The sequence below is a fragment of the Scyliorhinus canicula genome, chromosome 21 (genome assembly GCF_902713615.1).
Source record: "Scyliorhinus canicula chromosome 21, sScyCan1.1, whole genome shotgun sequence".
NCBI classification, from domain to species: Eukaryota; Metazoa; Chordata; class Chondrichthyes; order Carcharhiniformes; family Scyliorhinidae; genus Scyliorhinus; species Scyliorhinus canicula.
The window spans coordinates 37965860-37983270 of record NC_052166.1 but is presented as its reverse complement, the minus strand read 5'-3'; the positions used below and the strand labels follow the sequence as shown (position 1 = coordinate 37983270).

The 17411-nt window shown below is 48.2% G+C and overlaps 1 protein-coding gene across 9 annotated transcripts in view; it reads left to right on the top strand.

The window, feature by feature from the left end:
* Nucleotides 1–17411, top strand: part of akna (AT-hook transcription factor) — a 204536-nt gene that overhangs the window by 123643 nt on the left and 63482 nt on the right. For all 9 annotated transcript variants that reach the window (XM_038781475.1, XM_038781474.1, XM_038781480.1 and 6 more), the window contains 5 exons: nt 3921–4065; nt 8269–8426; nt 9403–9462; nt 12570–12703; nt 15453–15696. In XM_038781475.1, coding sequence (XP_038637403.1) covers nt 3921–4065; nt 8269–8426; nt 9403–9462; nt 12570–12703; nt 15453–15696 — 741 coding nt within the window. The remainder of the gene's footprint in view (nt 1–3920; nt 4066–8268; nt 8427–9402; nt 9463–12569; nt 12704–15452; nt 15697–17411) is intronic.

The following is a 17411-nucleotide window of genomic DNA, read 5'->3' as shown; positions in this document are numbered from 1 at the left end:
GGGCCCTCCAGCTAGGGGATATAGCATTTGTGCTTGCCCTCTTGGAATCTTCTATGTTTAATGTTTCTCCTTAACAATCTCCCACTACATTGTTATGATAGGTTGGTGGCAGAGTATCAAAAGGGCTACAGTGAAATATGCAGCAGCTCCTTCCCAAAGTCTTGGGCCACTGCCAGCCTTTACTTTGCTGCTTATCATGTGAATGACATAATGCAGTGTGATACTGCAACATTGGGCAGGATTCTCCGCTCCCGTGCGGCATCGGGAAGGCCGTTGTGAACTCGGCTGAGTTTCACGACAGCCTCAGAGGCCGCTCCTCGAACCCTATTCACCCACCCCCAGGGGGCTAGGAGCGGCGCTCCGTAAATCTCGGCCGCCGAGAATGACGCGACGGCGGTGCCTAAGTGACGTCAGCCGCGCATGCGTAGGTTGGCCGACTCCAACCCGTGCATGTGCAGTTGCCGCCTTCCCCTCTGCTGCTCCGCAAGACGTGGCACCTTGATCTTGCGGAGCGGCGGAGGGGAAAGAGTGCATCTCTTGGAGACGCCGGCCCGACAATCGGTAGGCACCGATCGCGGGCCAGTCCCCTCCCGAGCACGGCCGTGGTGCTCACTCCCCTCTCCGCTCCCTATAAGCCACAAACAAACCTTTGGCACTATGTTCACGACGGCAGCGACCAGGTGTGGCTGCCGCTGGCGTGAACTGGTCGGGAACGTCAGGCCGCTCGGCCCATCTGGGCCGGTGAATCGGCGGTCGCCGTGAAAAACGGCGAACGCCGATTCTCCGAGCGGGAGTGGGAGAATCGCGGGGGGTGCCAGGGCGGCGTGTCGTGAGTCGCCTGGCCCTCCCGCGATTCTCCCACCCGGCGTGGAGAGCGGAGAATCGCGCGCATTATGTCCGAACATTATCCAAGATCTGAAATGATTAGTTGCCATCATATAAATACTTAGTGTGTTTCCGCATTTGGATAAATATGTTGTGTCTCCAGACTATTTGATCAGATATCAGGGGAAGATAATGGAAAATAGTAACCTGCCATGTTTATTCAGCGAGCAAGATAAGCCACAAAAGAACAAAGTGCTATGAAAAACCCTTCAGCCCTCAGAAACTTTGCCTAATCTGTAAAACTATTTAGATTGTATGTTGAATCTTAAAAAACAGTCTTGATTCAAACTTTCTCTTATAAATTCATTTAAGATCCAGGATTTGGTGGCAGTTTACAAAAAAACTCTTTCTCACTGCCTTTCAGTTCACATGCTCAAATTCGCAAATTGTAAATAATCACATGTGTCTCGTAGACACCAGATCACCTGGGCCAGAATATTATGGAGCTTGATCCGAACTCGAGTGAAATCATGGAAGAAGAGGTCAGGTGCATATCCCAACGCCAAGGAGCCCTTGCGTGATATTTCATTTGGCGGGGGCGCACGAGAGCCAGAAGCATGCCTGCCAGCAATTGAAAGGGCAATTAAGCACGTTAAGAATGCAATCGGCCATAACCTTACATGGACAACCTAAAAGAGCACGGGCCAGAGGGCGTTCACGTTTTATCACCATTCCCAATGCTGGGAGGGATAAAATGTCCAGGATGAAATTAAATTTTTAAAAATGTTTGAGAGTTGAGATATATTGGGTGGAATTCTCTGATAATGGGGCTATGTCCCCACGCCTGTGAGAAAACGGGCACGAATCACTCTGGACTTTCCTGCGGTGGCGGCCCCCGAGCAACATGGCAGACCCACACAGTTGGCTGCCCCAACAATATAAGCCCCCCCCCCGGATCGTGTGCACCCGCCGATCGGTGGCCCCCGATCGTCGTCCTGGTGCCCCCCCCCCCCCCCCCGGTGACGGATCCCCCTGCCCCCCACCAGGGCGGTCGCGGACTAAGTCCGCAGCTGCCACTCTGAGCTCCCGCTGGGTGGAACCATGAGTAAACCACGGCGGCGGGAACTCGGCCAGTTGTCGGTGGAGAATCGCCGCAGGGGCCTCTTTCAATGGCCCCCGACTGGAGCCGCCTTGACCACGCGTGCGCGACTGCACGGGAAGGTGTCAGACTCGATCGCAGGTCTGACACTCTATTCTCTGCCCCCATGCCGAGCGCGATTGCGAAGCGGAGGCTCGGAGAAACCTGGCCTGTGTATTATGCTGCCAGTTACTCTGCATAATAGAGAGAATTTGCTTCATTTTTATGGTGCAAATGTCATGGGAACAATACTGCAGTTCCCTGAGGCAGCTGTCAACCTTCAGAGAGCTCATTGGAAATGCCTGCCTACATCGTCACTTCCCTTAGCGCTACCCCCGCTGACCTTACAGGGTGCACATTTCATGCTAGCTGGAGATTAACTGGTCAGCCAGCGTGAAATCACACTCTGGGGCCGATCGAGGCCGGAAACACAGCAGCTAATCTGTATTCCGTGAACTCCCACTGGCAGCAGTGTGATGATGACCAGATAACCTGTTTTTTTTTAATGTTGATCGGGGTAAAAATATTGGCCAGGACACCAGGGATAACTCCCCTGCAAAACAGCTCCACAGGACCTTTTACATCCTTCATATATGGCAGAGGGGCCTCAGCTTTAATATCCCATCCAAAAGACAGCACCTCCACCGGTACAGTACTGCGGTGAAGTGTCACAGCTTTGATTTTTTTCAGCTCAAGTCCTGCGATAGGACTTGAACCAAGAACCTCAGGATTCAAGGGCAAGTGTGCTCTTAACTGAACCACAACTGGCACGAAGTGAACAACGCTAGTCCAGGGGATCAGTCTGGCCTGAATTCCAGGCAGCACCCTTATAGGATGTATTGTCTGTCACAACCAGAAATCTGGTCTCACTCTCTGCTTGAATGAATTCAGCGAATCAGCATCTACCAATTGAGACAGTAGCCTGATCAAGAGATCTGCTATTCCCTGAGACAAGGACCACTTCCTGATATTTAACATGCATCCGCCTTATACAACTTAAAATTGGGACCCCTGGTCCTCTCTAGTTCGCTGCCCCAATCTGTTCACTTCATTCATCCTGAATACGATCTAAATCAGACCATCTCTAAGCCTCTGACTCTCTACTTGCTCTAGCTGTAACCTCACAGGATTGCTGATGAATCTTTGGAGACGAATGCATTAAGTGTACTTTCTCCACCTTCTTTAATGCCTTTCCCTGAAGGTGTATGAATGTAGCGTGCTCACCCTGCCCAATGGCACAGAAGTGCACTTAACCAAGTGCCAAAAAATTTACAGCCAGTTAAGTACTTTTGAAATGTCGTAATTGTTGTAGGACGGGAACAGTGCAGGCAGTTTGCAGGTGATAAGCTTCTACAAACAGCAATGAAACAATGGTGAGATATTTTGCGATCTGGAACTCTACCAGAAAACGTGGTAAAAATTGATTACGGGTGCATGAGGATGAGTGATTTACAGGGCTATAGGCAAATCGTGATGCGGGGATCGAAGGATTAGGCACAACTGCTCATTCAAAGAGTTATGATGGGATGAATGGCCTCCTTTTGTGCTACGTTTTTATGATTCTCTCATGCGAGTAATGGTTTTCTGGGCTCCCAGTCAAGAATACATAATGAAACATGCCTAAGAGCACAGAATCCATTAGCCTGTTGTAACACCTGAGCCGAAGGAAAACATTGCTTGATTGACAGCTCTGGCTCTCTGATCTGTGGTGTCAATTTCACAATGTTTTTTACACAAGATAAAGACGTTCAAGTGTTAGCAGTTTCGGCTATTGATAGTTTCAAGGGTTTGGATGACAGACAGTTCAACTGGACTGTCGTAAAAAAGTATCTTTTTGTCAGAAAGTCGGATGTTATCAATGAACGATTATTAATTTAAAAGCTTCTTTTATTCATTCAACTGCCACTAAAAGTGTCACATAAATCCATTCTCATCTACACCATGTTTTCCTACTCAGGTGGACCTGTATGCTGACCCTCCAAAACCAAGTCACAGTGTCCAGATGGCACCACTTAACCAGGGTTCAAAGGTTATGATGGTTACCATCCCACGTGCTCAAAGAGCTGAAATTGGCCCACCTCTAAACTTCAGTGTACAAACAGGTAACAAATTAACTTTTTGTTTCAACCTTCTGAGGAAAAGAAACTCATTGAAAAAGGGTGATTTTTAACTTCTCATGTATTCTGAGTTGTGCATGTTGTTTGTTTCTGTGCCTCTGTGAATTTTTATTACCCCTGACTAGGGGAGACAGTGCGTAGTGGTTGTATCCCTCAGCCAGTGATCCAGCGGCCCTAGCTAATGTTGTGGGGCCAAGGTTCCAATCCCACCACGGTGAAGTTCACATTCAATTAATAAGTCTGGAATTAAAAATTTGGTTCAGTAATGGTGACCATAAAACCATGTTGTGAAAAACCCTTCTATCCTTACCTAATCTGGCCGACATGTGATTCCAGACCAACAGCAATGTGGTTGTTTTTTAACTCTGAAAGGGTGTGGCAAATCACTCAGTTCAAGGACAATTAGGAATGGGCAGCAAATACTGGCTTTGTCATGAAAGAAAAAATGAACTCCATTTCAAAACGTTTTCGAGTACTGAAGGCCTACATTGAACTGTGTGATTGTAGAAGTGCTTTGAGGAAGAGGGTTGGCGAGTGGGTCAAGCATTGATTCTAAGGGGGTGATTCTCCAATATTGGCCCCAAGTGTTCGCGCCGACGTGAATGCCGTCGCGTTTCACGACGGCGCAAACCGGGCCCGCTAACGTCCGATTCTGGCCTCACGGCGATGGAGCGGTTCACGCCGCTCCAGCCTCCTTTCGGGGCGCCAAATGGGCACCGCGCCAACCCGCGCTTGCGCAGTTGGGCCAGCTCCATCCTGCGCATGCACAGCTGGGCCACGCCATCCTGCGTATGTGCGGGGGACCTCTTTGGCGCGCCGGCCCCGACTCAAGATGGAGCCGGTGTTCAGCAGCCGACCGTGCCAGAAAGTAGGCCCGGGAGGGGGGGGAGAGGCCAGCCCGCCAATCGGTGGGCCCCGATCACGGGCCAGACCCCATCGGAGGGCCCCCCCCCCCCCCCCCCCCCCCCCCCCAGTGAAGGAGCCCTCCTCCCCCACAGTCCGCCCCCGACCATTCCCGCAGAGTTCCCGCCGGCAGCAACCAGGGGTGAATGGCGCTGGCGAGACTCTGTCGTATCGGCGTGGCCGCTCGGCCCATCCGGGTCGGCGAATCGGCGGCCCCACCGATTCCAGTGGCCGCGGCCAGCACCGCACCAAACGGACCGTGCAAATGGCGCCGATTCTCCGCACCTCGGAGAATAGCGCGCCGGCATCAGGGCGTCGTGGAGCGCTTGCGCCGATTCTCTGGCCCGGCGCGGGGCTCGGAGAATCGACCCCTAAAGCTCTGAGATTTGTGTAGAAATCAGGACTGGGGATGAAAGGACCACCTTTTTCTGTCAGTAAGGGCCTTGAGCTAGTCTTAATTCATTACAACACAAAACTGCCCCTAGAGTTGTACAAAAGTAATCTCACTTTGATGGGCCACAGGTTGAATGCTGAGGCAAATGGAAATGTTGGGCAAGATTCTCCGGTCCCCCAGTCGCGAGTTTCGCGACGGCGTGCCGTTCGCTAGCTGTTAGATTCTCTACTCCCACCGCTTGTCAATGGTATTTCCCATTGAAGCCACTCGACGCTGCCAGAAAACCCATGTGTGGGGGTGCACTACCTGTGGAGGTTATGTGGCCAATATCTAAAAACAGAGCAAAGCTAAGGTGCCAGCACAGATAGAACATAGAACAGTACAGCACAGAACAGGCCCTTCGGCCCTCAATGTTGTGCCGAGCCATGATCACACTACTCAAACCCACGTGTCTACCCTATACCCGTAACCCAACAACCCCCCCCCCCCCCCTTAACCTTACTTTACACTACGGGCAATTTAGCATGGCCAATCCACCTAACCCGCACATCTTTGGACTGTGGGAGGAAACCGGAGCACCCGGAGGAAACCCACGCACACGGGGGGAGGACGTGCAGACTCCACACAGACAGTGACCCAGCCGGGAATCGAACCTGGGACCCTGGAGCTGTGAAGCATTTATGCTAACCACCATGCTACCCTGCTGGCCTTATGCGTAATGACATATGAAAATGATGGACAGGAATAGACAGATTTAAATATCTAGCTCATCTGATGTAATTGTGATGCAGACACTCAATCCCCACCGTCCTCAGCCCTTCACCCCCCCCCCCCCCCCCCCCCCCCCCCCGGATATATGAAAATTCAATTCTGACCTCTTTTGCCAATTAAAAGTAGTCCAGGAGACATATTACAGGATATGTAGAGACATAGAAAACAGGACCACGAGGAGGCCATTTGGCCCTCCGAAGCCTGCTCCACCATTCATTATGATCATGGTTCATCATCCAACTCAATAGCCTGATCCTGCCTTCACCCCCATATCCTTTGATCTCCTTCATCCAAGTGCTATATCTAACTGCTTCTTGAAAACATACGCTTTTTTAAAAAAAAACATTTTTAAAAAAAGATTTTCCAATTAAGGGACAATTTAGCACAGCCAATCCACCTAACCCTGCACATCTCTGTGTTGTGGAGGTGAGACCCACACAGACACGGGGAAAACTCCACATGAAAAGGATCAAACCAGAGTCCTCGGCACCGTGAGGCAACAGTGCCGAACCACAAAGCCACCGTGCCGCCCAAATCATACAGGGTGGGATTCTCAATTTCTGAGACTAAGTGTTGACGCCAACGCAGAATTCGTGGACTTTCTCGACAGAAAACCTGGCACCATACCGGGACTGATTCCACTGCGGGATTCGCCGGGTCCGTGATTGACACTGGGGAGGTTGACGAGCTCCAGCCAAACATCCACATTACACTCCCCACACACACTTATCCCAGCCAAAAAGATGGCACTGGTTGTGCTGGAATGTGCCATACAGCTGATGGGTCAGCTGGAGCCAAAGGACACTTAGGGGGGTGCCCTGTGGGGACACCTACACGAAGCGTGGCACTAAGTTCAAAGTGGGCTGTTAGCAGTGTGCGCAGCTGCATGGCTGTACTGCCGGCCGTGGTAATGGTGTTCCGTGCCCATCCACCCCGACCCCACAGCCCACTTCCTGGCCAACACCCCCCTCCCTCCCCCCGCCCCTACTGGGCAGACTTTGCATTCGTTCTGTAATCTGGTCTAATTAAAAAACACCCAGAGAAAATGGAAGATTTGGGAAAAGTGTACTAGATACTAGATAAAATGTTTAACTTAATTTTGCATCTCAACCGTTAACCTCACCTAATTTTCAGCTTTTTTTATTCTTTATCTATTAATTATTTGAATTTAAATTCGATCATCCATGGTAGGATATGAACTCATGCCTCTAGAGCATTAGATAGATTTTTTTAAATGTATTTCTTCACAGATTGTGGGCATCACTGGTTAGGCCAACATTCATTGCCCATCCCTAATTGCCCTTCAGTATTGTTGGAGCTACACTCCTCCAGGCAAGTGGAGAATGTTCTGTCACACTCCTGACTTGGGCCTTGCAGATGGTGGACAGGTTTTGGGGAGTCAGGTTTGAGTGACTCACCGCTGGATTCCCAGCCTCTGGCCTGCTCTTGTAGCCACAGTATTTATATGGCTGGTCAAATCATTTTCTGGTCAATAGTAGCCCCAGGATGTTGTTCATAACATAACCATTGTGCCATTATCTCTGTCAAGTGCTTAGCCCTGCAGCCTCATGGCGCCGAGGTCCCAGGTTCAATCCCGGCTCTGGGTCACTGTCTGTGTGGACTTTGCACATTCTCCCCGTGTTTGCGTGGGTTTGACCCCCACAACCCAAAGATGTGCAGGGCAGGTGGATTGGCCACGCTAAATTGCCCCTTAATTGGAAAAAATTAATTGGGTACTCTAAAAAAATTTTTAAAAATCTCTGTCAAGTGCTCAATTAGGGGCTGGTTTAGCTCACTGGGCTAAATCGCTGGCTTTTAAAGCAGACCAAGCAGGCCAGCAGCATGGTTCGATTCCCGTACCAGACTCCCCGGACAGGCACCGGAATGTGGCGACTAGGGGCTTTTCACAGTAACTTCATTGAAGCCTACTCGTGACAATAAGTGATTTTCATTTCATTTCATTTCATTACTGAAACCAGAACAGTACCTGGAAAGGTTCCCCTGAGCAACATGGCTAGAATGACATTATTTGTGTCATTCAACTGCTGATATTAAATTCACACCGGAAGGAATTAATATCGGGCTGTTGAATTAGTTCTTTGTCTAAATTCTATTTCCAGACTATCACCCAGTAGCAGAAAGTCATGAAGCAATAGAAGTTGCCAGTACATCAGATGGCACTTTGACCTCCACCCATAGTACAGCCATTGTGGAGCCGACAGCAGGCGAATGTCTGACTTGGGCCCTTGCCCAGCAGGCGGAGGCCCTCCAGAAACAGGTGAGTACAAATAATTCAATCTTTTTTTACCATTATACCAAAGGTGTTGTCACAATAAATCATTTAATTTGCATTAAATTTGACCAATACTTTCCCATTAATTAAGATATTTCAACCCTTGGGGGGCGGTTCTCCCAAATGGAGCCCAAGTGTTTGCGCCATCGTGAACGCCGTCGCATTTCACGACGGCGCAAAACGGGCACGGGGACGACCAATTAAGGAGCTGGAGCGGTTCATGCCGCTCCAGCCTTCCTTCCCAGTGCCAAATGGGTGCCGTGCCAACCCGCGCATGCGCAGTTGGGCCACGCATGGCGTCGGTGTTCAGGGGCCGGCCGCGCAGGAAAGTAGTCCCGGGGTGGAGAGGCCGGCCCGCCGATTGGTGGGCCCCGATCGAGAGCCAGACCGCATCGGAGCCCCCCCCCCCCCCCCCCCCGACCCTTTGCGCAGATTTCCCGCCGGCGACGACCAGGGGTGAACGGCACCGGCGGGACTCTGTCGTATCCGCGCAGCCGCTCGGCCCATCCGGGCCGGACATTCTGCGGCCCCGCCGATTCCAGCGGCCCGTGGCCGGCGCCGCGTCAAATGCGCCGGCGCAAATGACGCCGATTCTCCGTATCTCGGAGAATCGCGAGCCGGCATCGTGGCGCGGTTGCGCCGATTCTCCAGCCTGATGCTAGTTTCAAAAAGTAGCTCACCTGAGGAAGGAGCAGTGCTCCGAAACCTAGTGTTTGAAACAAACCTATTGGACTTTAACCTGGTGTTGTAAGACTTCTTACGCTATTTCTCGTGACATTGGTGATCTTGCAATTGTTCTGATAAGTGCGACAAAGAGCTTCGACAAAATGTCTTTTTTCATCAATACTCAAGGTTTGCACTACTGAACGATTATTTGTAAACAGTTTTTCTTTACCTTGCATACTTTAATTAACTTGTTTAAATGACCTGTGGAACTCGTGGGGTTTTTGTTCCCGAACAGATGGATGTATTTGATGGATTGCTTCAGGCAAGAAAGGTGGCACCAGTAGCTCAGCAAAAGGTAAGTGGCTGTTACAGCTGTGAAGGGCCTGTACCATCGATCAGCCTGTACAACTCATATTGTACATTTCTCACAGTAAATACATCGGGCCCTCTAATGACAAATTCAGTTTTCAAACACAAAAAGCTTTTCAGGAATTTGCTTCTCACTGCTGCTGAATGATGGTGATCCCCTGGTTAATTCACCACCAGTCAGCTCTCAAAGGGGAGAGCAGCCGAAGGACATTCAATTTACATTTATAACCAGTCCAATTTCAAGCCTTTGGAAAAAGATTAATGGTTCTGGGCCTGCAAAGGGTCTGAAGAATCTCTCATGTAACTAGTGTATCTGAGCTCCTTTGGTTATAGATAGTGTCATTGAAAGATGTCAACTGGATGAAAAGCAGGAGGAAACCAAAGCTGGAGCCCTGGAGTGTACCTTGACGTGATTGTGGACATGGAAAGAGAAACCATTGTAGCAGATGTGCTGGCTGCATTGGGGCAGGGAAAAAGGAACTAGTCATAGGCACTGCTACTGGGGTGAACCATAAGGAGGGCCTTTGACAGACTGTCATGTACTTTTCACTGCATTGAAAGCCATAGAGAGGTTAAAGAGCGATAATGTTTCAGCGTCAGAGCAACACATAGAACATAAAATATAGAACGTACAGTGCAGAAGGAGGCCATTCGGCCCATCGAGTCTCCACCGACCCACTTAAGCCCTCACTTCCACCCTATCCCCGTAACCCCATAACCCCGCCTCACCTTTTTGGATGCTAAGGGCAATTTAGCATTGCCAATCCTCCTAACCTGCTCATCTTTGGACTGTGGGAGGAATGCGGAGGAGACCCACGTAGACACGGGGAGAACGTGCAGACTCAATGGGCGGGGAACACAGACAATGACCCAGCGAGGAATCGAACCTGGGACCCTGGTGCTGTGAAGCCACAGTGCTATCCACGTGCTACCATGCTGCCCTGTTGTTGTTGTTAGCCTCTATTCTGTTAGTGAAACAGTGAGCGATATAAGAAGTGGACAGGGATTCGAGTCATGGAGTATAGTGTTGAATTCTGGTTGCCACACTACCAGAAGGATGTGGAGGCTTTAGAGAGGGTGCAGAAGAGATTTACCAGGATGTTGCCTGGTATGGAGGGCATTAGCTATGAGGAGAGGTTGAATAAACTCGGTTTGTTCTCACTGGAACGCCGGAGATTGTGGGGCGATCTGATAGAGGTCTACAAAATTATGAAAGGCACAGACAGGGTGGATAGTCAGAGACATTTTCCCAGGGTAGAGGGGTCAATTACTAGGGGGCATAGGTTTAAGGTGCGAGGGGCAAGGTTTAGAGGAGATGTACGAGGCAAGTTTTTTACACAGAGGGTAGTGGGTGCCTGGAACTCACTGCCGGAGGAGGTGGTGGAAGCAGGGACGATAGTGACGTTTAAGGGGCATCTTGACAAATACATGAATAGGATGAGAATAGAGGGATACGGACCCCAGAAGTGTAGAAGATTTTAGTTTAGACGGGCGACATGGTCGGCACAGGCTTGGAGGGCTGTATTATTCCATGAAGATGCACAGAGGTTGGAACAGGATGAAGATTGGCATTTTTATGCAGTAGGGTAACGGTAGCCATGTTGAAAAGTTGGAGCAATAACTGAGGGGAGAGAATAGCTGAAAACGTTGGCCAGCACAAGATAGAGAGGGGAAATGGATTGTTTATTACACGGTGGAAAAGAGATTGATGGCAGTTTTGCAAACGCTGGCAATATTTTGATTTGAAGTCCTCTAAGATGTGCAGATTTGATGGATTGTCCAGGCTAAATTGCCCCCTAGTGTCCAATGGTTAGGTGGTTATGGGTTTGCGGGAGAGTCAGCCTAGGTAGGGTGCTCCTTCATAGGGTCGGCGGAGACTCTACGGGCCAAATGTCGTCCTCCTGCACTGTAGGAATATTATGATTCCAAGTGTCAAGCCTGTTCAGATGTGACTGGTCATTGGCCTTGCTTATTTGACCAAGTGATAGTGTGATTATATTTTTCAGCCATTCAAACAGGTTTGTGTTAGACTGCTTCACTCTTTGGAGGCTGCTTACATGGGGAAGGAGAGTATTCATCGTGGCAAAAGGAGGATGGATACATTAGAAAATACAACCTATTTGACATTGTATATTGCCTGTATAAATAGCAAGCAATCTATTTAAGACAAAAACTGTAAAACAAGTTTATGGGCCCCGTTCCTTGGGATTAATATGTTCTGCTAAACTACCCTTCACTAATTTCATTGTTTTTATTTACTTATTTATCCAGTTATATAGATATAGATATAGAACAGTACAGCACAGAACAGGCCCTTCGGCCCTCAATGTTGTGCCGAGCCATGATCACCCTACTCAAACCCACGTATCCACCCTATACCCGTAACCCAACAACCCCCCCCTTAACCTTACTTTTAGGACACTACGGGCAATTTAGCATGGCCAATCCACCTAACCCGCACATCTTTGGACTGTGGGAGGAAACCGGAGCACCCGGAGGAAACCCACGCACACAGGGGGAGGACGTGCAGACTCCACACAGACAGTGACCCAGCCGGGAATCGAACCTGGGACCCTGGAGCTGTGAAGCATTTATGCTAACCACCATGCTACCCTGCTGCCCCTTATCCATTATTTGTTCCAATGCACAACACAAATGATCAAGATCGCAGCATTTATGACAATTATGACATAGAACATACAGTGCAGAAGGAGGCCATTCGGCCCATCGAGTCTGCACCGACCCACTTAAGCCCTCACTTCCACACTATCCCCGTAATCCAATAACTCCTAAACTTTTTTTGGTCACTAATTTAACATGGTCAATCCACCTAACCTGCACGTCTTTGGACTGTGGGAGGAAACCGGAGCACCCGGAGGAAACCCACGCAGACACGGGGAGAACGTGCTGACTCCACACAGACAGTGACCCAGCGGGGAATCGAACCTGGGACCCTGGCGCTGTGAAGCCACAGTGCTATCCACTTGTGCTACCGTGCTGCCCTATATTGTGGAGATTAAAATGCATGGATTGTTTGCAAGAGAGGTCATAAGTATTTCTGTTCTCTCTTTTGTTTCCATTCCTGATTTGCAGGCATTACAGAGGTTGAAGGAAGGCCAGGATATGCTGGAGAGAGGATATCTACAGGCCCGCGAAGAGTACCGTGGGCTCCAATTGAAAGATGCCGGCAACAACAGTTACATCATTGGGGAATTTGATCACAACAGGTAAATGGATTCATTTCAATTTTGGTTTGGACAGATTGAGAGGCAGCTCCAAGCTTTGTTGCGGGATTGTACTTTTCAGCCTTGCAATATGTTGAAGGTATGGAATTTCCAGCAGTGCCTAGATCAGGAGTGCAGAGAGCTGGAATATCAGCTGACTTTCCAAGCCCCAGCAACATTTACTTCACTGTACATAATTAAATTGGGGCACTTGAGAGATATGTCCTTATCAGTCCGAGTGTAACATGGAGAATGGTGGCCAGCCATTTATTTCTTTAGCGCTATACGTGTCACTAAGCAGGTAGAATTATGCAAACACGTTTAGTGTGTATCATCAAAGACACTACATCAATATTAATCTCGTGTCACATTACTTTAAATGTCAATGTACATATTCATCTGAGTTTTGTGGTAACAACTAACATGATTTGATTTAACTGCAGCAATATCGATGTCCGCCTTTTGTCTTCATCGTGATCCACTCACCAAAGTTCAATATAATGCAGGGTGAGAGGGTTTCGATGTATGACCCACTGGGAATGAAATTGCAGGCTAAAGGCTGCTTAAGTAGGGAGTTCTGTCTGTGTTATTACAGAAGGATGTAATCCTGAGTGTAGCCCATAGCAGTTAACAAATACATAATGTACATGGAAGACTAACCTGAAAACTGCCCAGGAAGCAGCTATGATTATACCTTTGGTCAATTTCATGTTAATAGTGAGGTGGCACCATTCTTAGAGCCCATGAGAAGAGTTATGGGCCTGAATTTTTAGCTCTCTCCTACCGGGTTTGAGGTGGGGGGAGGATTGTGAAATTGAATGGGCAGGATTCCCTCTGGCTCTCCCGCCCATCCCGATCCTGATGTGATTTTACAGTGGGGTGGACATAGCCTTGGACAGGAAGGTCGCTCTTGCCCCATTAAGTGGTCATTAAGGGCTTTTCCCACACAACCTCAAATTTCAGGCTGGTGGGTGCTGGATACCTCTGAGTGCGAAACACAAAAAGTTAACATTCTCAATTAAGGACAGGAAGGTTGTGTGGAGCGGTGCTCAATTGCAAGCCCTCTTCTGACTGGGGACGCTCTCCCCTCACGGATTCCTCCAGGCCTATCCCTCGATAGCTTCTTTGCTCCCCTTATAATTGCTCAGGGCATAGCCTACTGTCCCCCTCCACGGGGCCCCTGCCACTTACTTTCACACCAGCTCTCAACACTTAGTCTCAGGCATGGTGCTGCAGTGCCTCTACTGGTTGGACTTCCTTCCAAGTGCAGACGAAAGTCCCATCTGCTGCCAATCAGTCCTCAATTGAGCATAAAATGGCAGCGGGCCTGTCGGAGGACTCTGTGGGTGGTGGGTCGAGCCCTCACCATCCAAAAATTCTGTAGCTGAATACCATGACTTTGCAAATTGTTAGGCAAAGTTCTGTGCCCAATTTCAGTTACAAGGTGAATGGTTTTGTATGTATGAAGGTGGGGGGGAAAATAATCAATATTAGCTGTAGATCAATCTTAAAACATTTTAATGTGAGATGATAGCAGATGGAACAAACGTGATGAAAAATTTGCAATGTATCTATGATGGTCAGATTAAAGTCTTTAAAGCTTTTTTCATATGAGATTAATGCTATTGGGATTGATACTAAACTTTGTAAAGTGTGAAGTTTTACAGTAATAGGCGGTCTAGTGGATGCATCTTTTGAAAATGAACAGTATGACTATTGAACATGTAACTATCCATATGTTTTCAATCTAACCAGCATTTTAAAAATGTTTTGGGGCTTTGCCAAGGAGTCTGGGAATATATTATTTGATAGGTTCATTCAGGTAAGTGCAATAAATAGATCATAGGCTAGTTCCAGCCACCACATACATTATTCTGCCCTCACTGTCCCTTGATCTTTACTTGTCTCTCTGTCTCCAGCATTTGTAAATGTACCAGGTCAATAACATTTAAAAAGGTGGAACCACAGCTTGGCAGGGAAGCTTTCCAATCCATTAAATCTTCCACTAACACAAGGATGGGATTTGGAGATGCTCATAAGCATACTCCCTTTTGAGAATGGCGATTTGCAGGTATTTCAGTAAATCACAAAATATTTCACTGCTCCTCCAAAAAGTTTAACATTCTCTTTTTAAAAACTCAGTGAGTCTTCAATCAATTAAAAGTGATATCCTTTGTTAAACTGCAGCAACTTCCTAAATCCCTCAGCGGTGATTAGGGATTACAATTGTGAGTACAAGGCACAATTTGATTTGGGTCTGACTAAATATGGAGGCAGCATGAAAATTTCTGTTGCAAACCAGCCCTAACATTCATAGAATCCCAACAATGCAGAAGGAGGCCATTTGGCCCATTGGGTCTACACCAAGCCTCCAAAAGAGCACCCCAGCTAGGCCCACTCCCTATTCTTGTAACCCCACCTAACCTTTGAACACTAAGGGGCAATTTATCATGGCCAATAGCCGCCTAACCTGCACATCTTTGGACTGTGGGAGGAAACCGGAGCACCCGGAGGAAACCCATTCAGACAGGGAGAGAAAGTGCAAATTCCACACAGACAGCTTCCCAAGGTTGGAATTGAACCGTGGTCCCTGGCACCATGAGGCTGCAGTGCTAACCACTGTGCCACCGGTGCCACCCATTGTTGTGTGTTATTTAAATGAATGCAGAAAACAAGAATTTCAAAGTTTAGAATATTTAAGCCTGCTCCTGCAACATTCAATCGATTGTGAAAAGTGCACTTTGCTTCCCAGGGAAGTGGAGGGGAACATTTTCCGGCTTGGAATGCATCTAGAGGATCTGAAGGAACGGATTGACCAGCACCCAGAGAACCATTCCTCGGTAGATCATTGGCCCGACATGACACTAACACACAACTCGTGGGCAACACCTGTCCCTGTTCTCCAGACCCCAGTACCAATGCCAATACCGACGGCACAGCCTCCAACAGCAGCCCTTCATAGGCCTGCAGACACAGTCCAGAATCCCAAACCTGAGGTAGGTCTCGGATCTCTGCTTTAATCGGTGAAATAAATTTCACGTGGTTTCCATGTTGAGGTATGTTGGTGTTGAGTTGGGAGAAATTTGTCTCCTTTTTAAATCCCCCACACAATGGACATTAAAGACTCTAAGATCACCTTTTATTACAGATAACAATAAGGTTCCTCGTCTCTTGACTGAACCTCAACCTCGGAAGACTGACCTTGATGCAGAGTGTTTCCATCCCCACATCACTGCAGCCTCAGTGAGCAATGACATTACGTTGCATTTGTATCGCATCTTTAACATGGAAAAGTGATACAAAGTATTTCACAGAGGTGTAAGGGAATAAAATATATAATTGAGCCACAGAAAGACATACCAAGAGGGGTACTTAATGGTTTGATTAAGGGATAAGGTTTAAGGAAGGTCTTAAAGGAGGGTTAAATGTGAACAAGAGGAGGATTTTAGGGAGGGAATTACATAACATGGGGCATTTAAGTGGTCAATGGTCAGAAGCACGGAGTGGAGAATAAGCAAGGAAACAAACTCTAAAAAAACGTAGAATTGGTGGACTGTTTAGCAATGATGAAGATCACTGGGAGAAGGATGTGACAGACCCCCAGAGGGATTTAAATACAAGGATACAAAGTTTAAATATGAGTTTTTGTGAGATCAGAACCAAATTAGAGGTGAGCAACAAGAGGGGTGATGGCCAAGCGGGAATTCTGGTGCAGGATAGGATAGGGACAGTAATTTTCTGTGAACTGACGATACAGATAATGAATGGTCTTTAAATGTCCAGGAATCTTTGACTTTTCGACAATAAAGATATCGGGTGAAACAAAATATTTAATTGAGGATGAGGTAGATACTCCTGAAGAGAGTTGAAACATTAACTATTTTGGAACCACAATTCTATTTGACTAAGTTTAGGCCCCTCTGTCATTCATCATTAACTGTGCAGCCTGTTCCAGAACAATGGGCGGGATTCTCCGCCCCGCCACATTTCTGCCCCGACCGGCCGGCGGGATTCTCCGTTACGCCAGCTGGTCAATGAGGCTTCCCATTGCTGGGCAGCCCCACGCCGTCGGGAAACCCCCGGGTGCCGGCATAACCGAGAATCACGCGGGCGGAGAATCCCACCCATGATACCTGCTTCTATGGACATGCATGCCAAAATAATTTTCTTTGTCAGTCTACTAATCATTAAACCAAAATCTCAGCTGACCTTTCAGCTGGGCAGAAAAGATCTCATGGTACTATTTGAACAAGAATGTGGATTTTCTTTTTTTTTCTTCTTTTTTTAAAATTTAGATTACCCAATTATTTTTTCCAATTAAGGGGAAATTTAGCGTGGCCAATCCACCTAGCCTGCACATCTTTGGGTTGTGGGGGCGAAACCCACGCAGACACGGGGAGAATGTGCAAACTCCACACGGACAGTGACCCAGAGCCGGGATCGAACCTGGGACCTCAGCGCCGTGAGGCAGTTGTGCTAACCACTAGGCCACCGTGCTGCCCGAATGTGGACTTTCTGACTGGCCTAGCCATCTTTATTCCTCAGTCCAAACTACCAAAACAGCCTGGTCATTCGCCTTCTTGCTGTTTTGTGTGACATTGCTGTGTATAGCTGCAGCTTTGCCTATATTGAAAGAGCCAATGCACTTTTAAAAGTACTTCATTTGATGTGAAACACTATGGGGCACCCTGAGGATGTGAAAGGCGCTCTA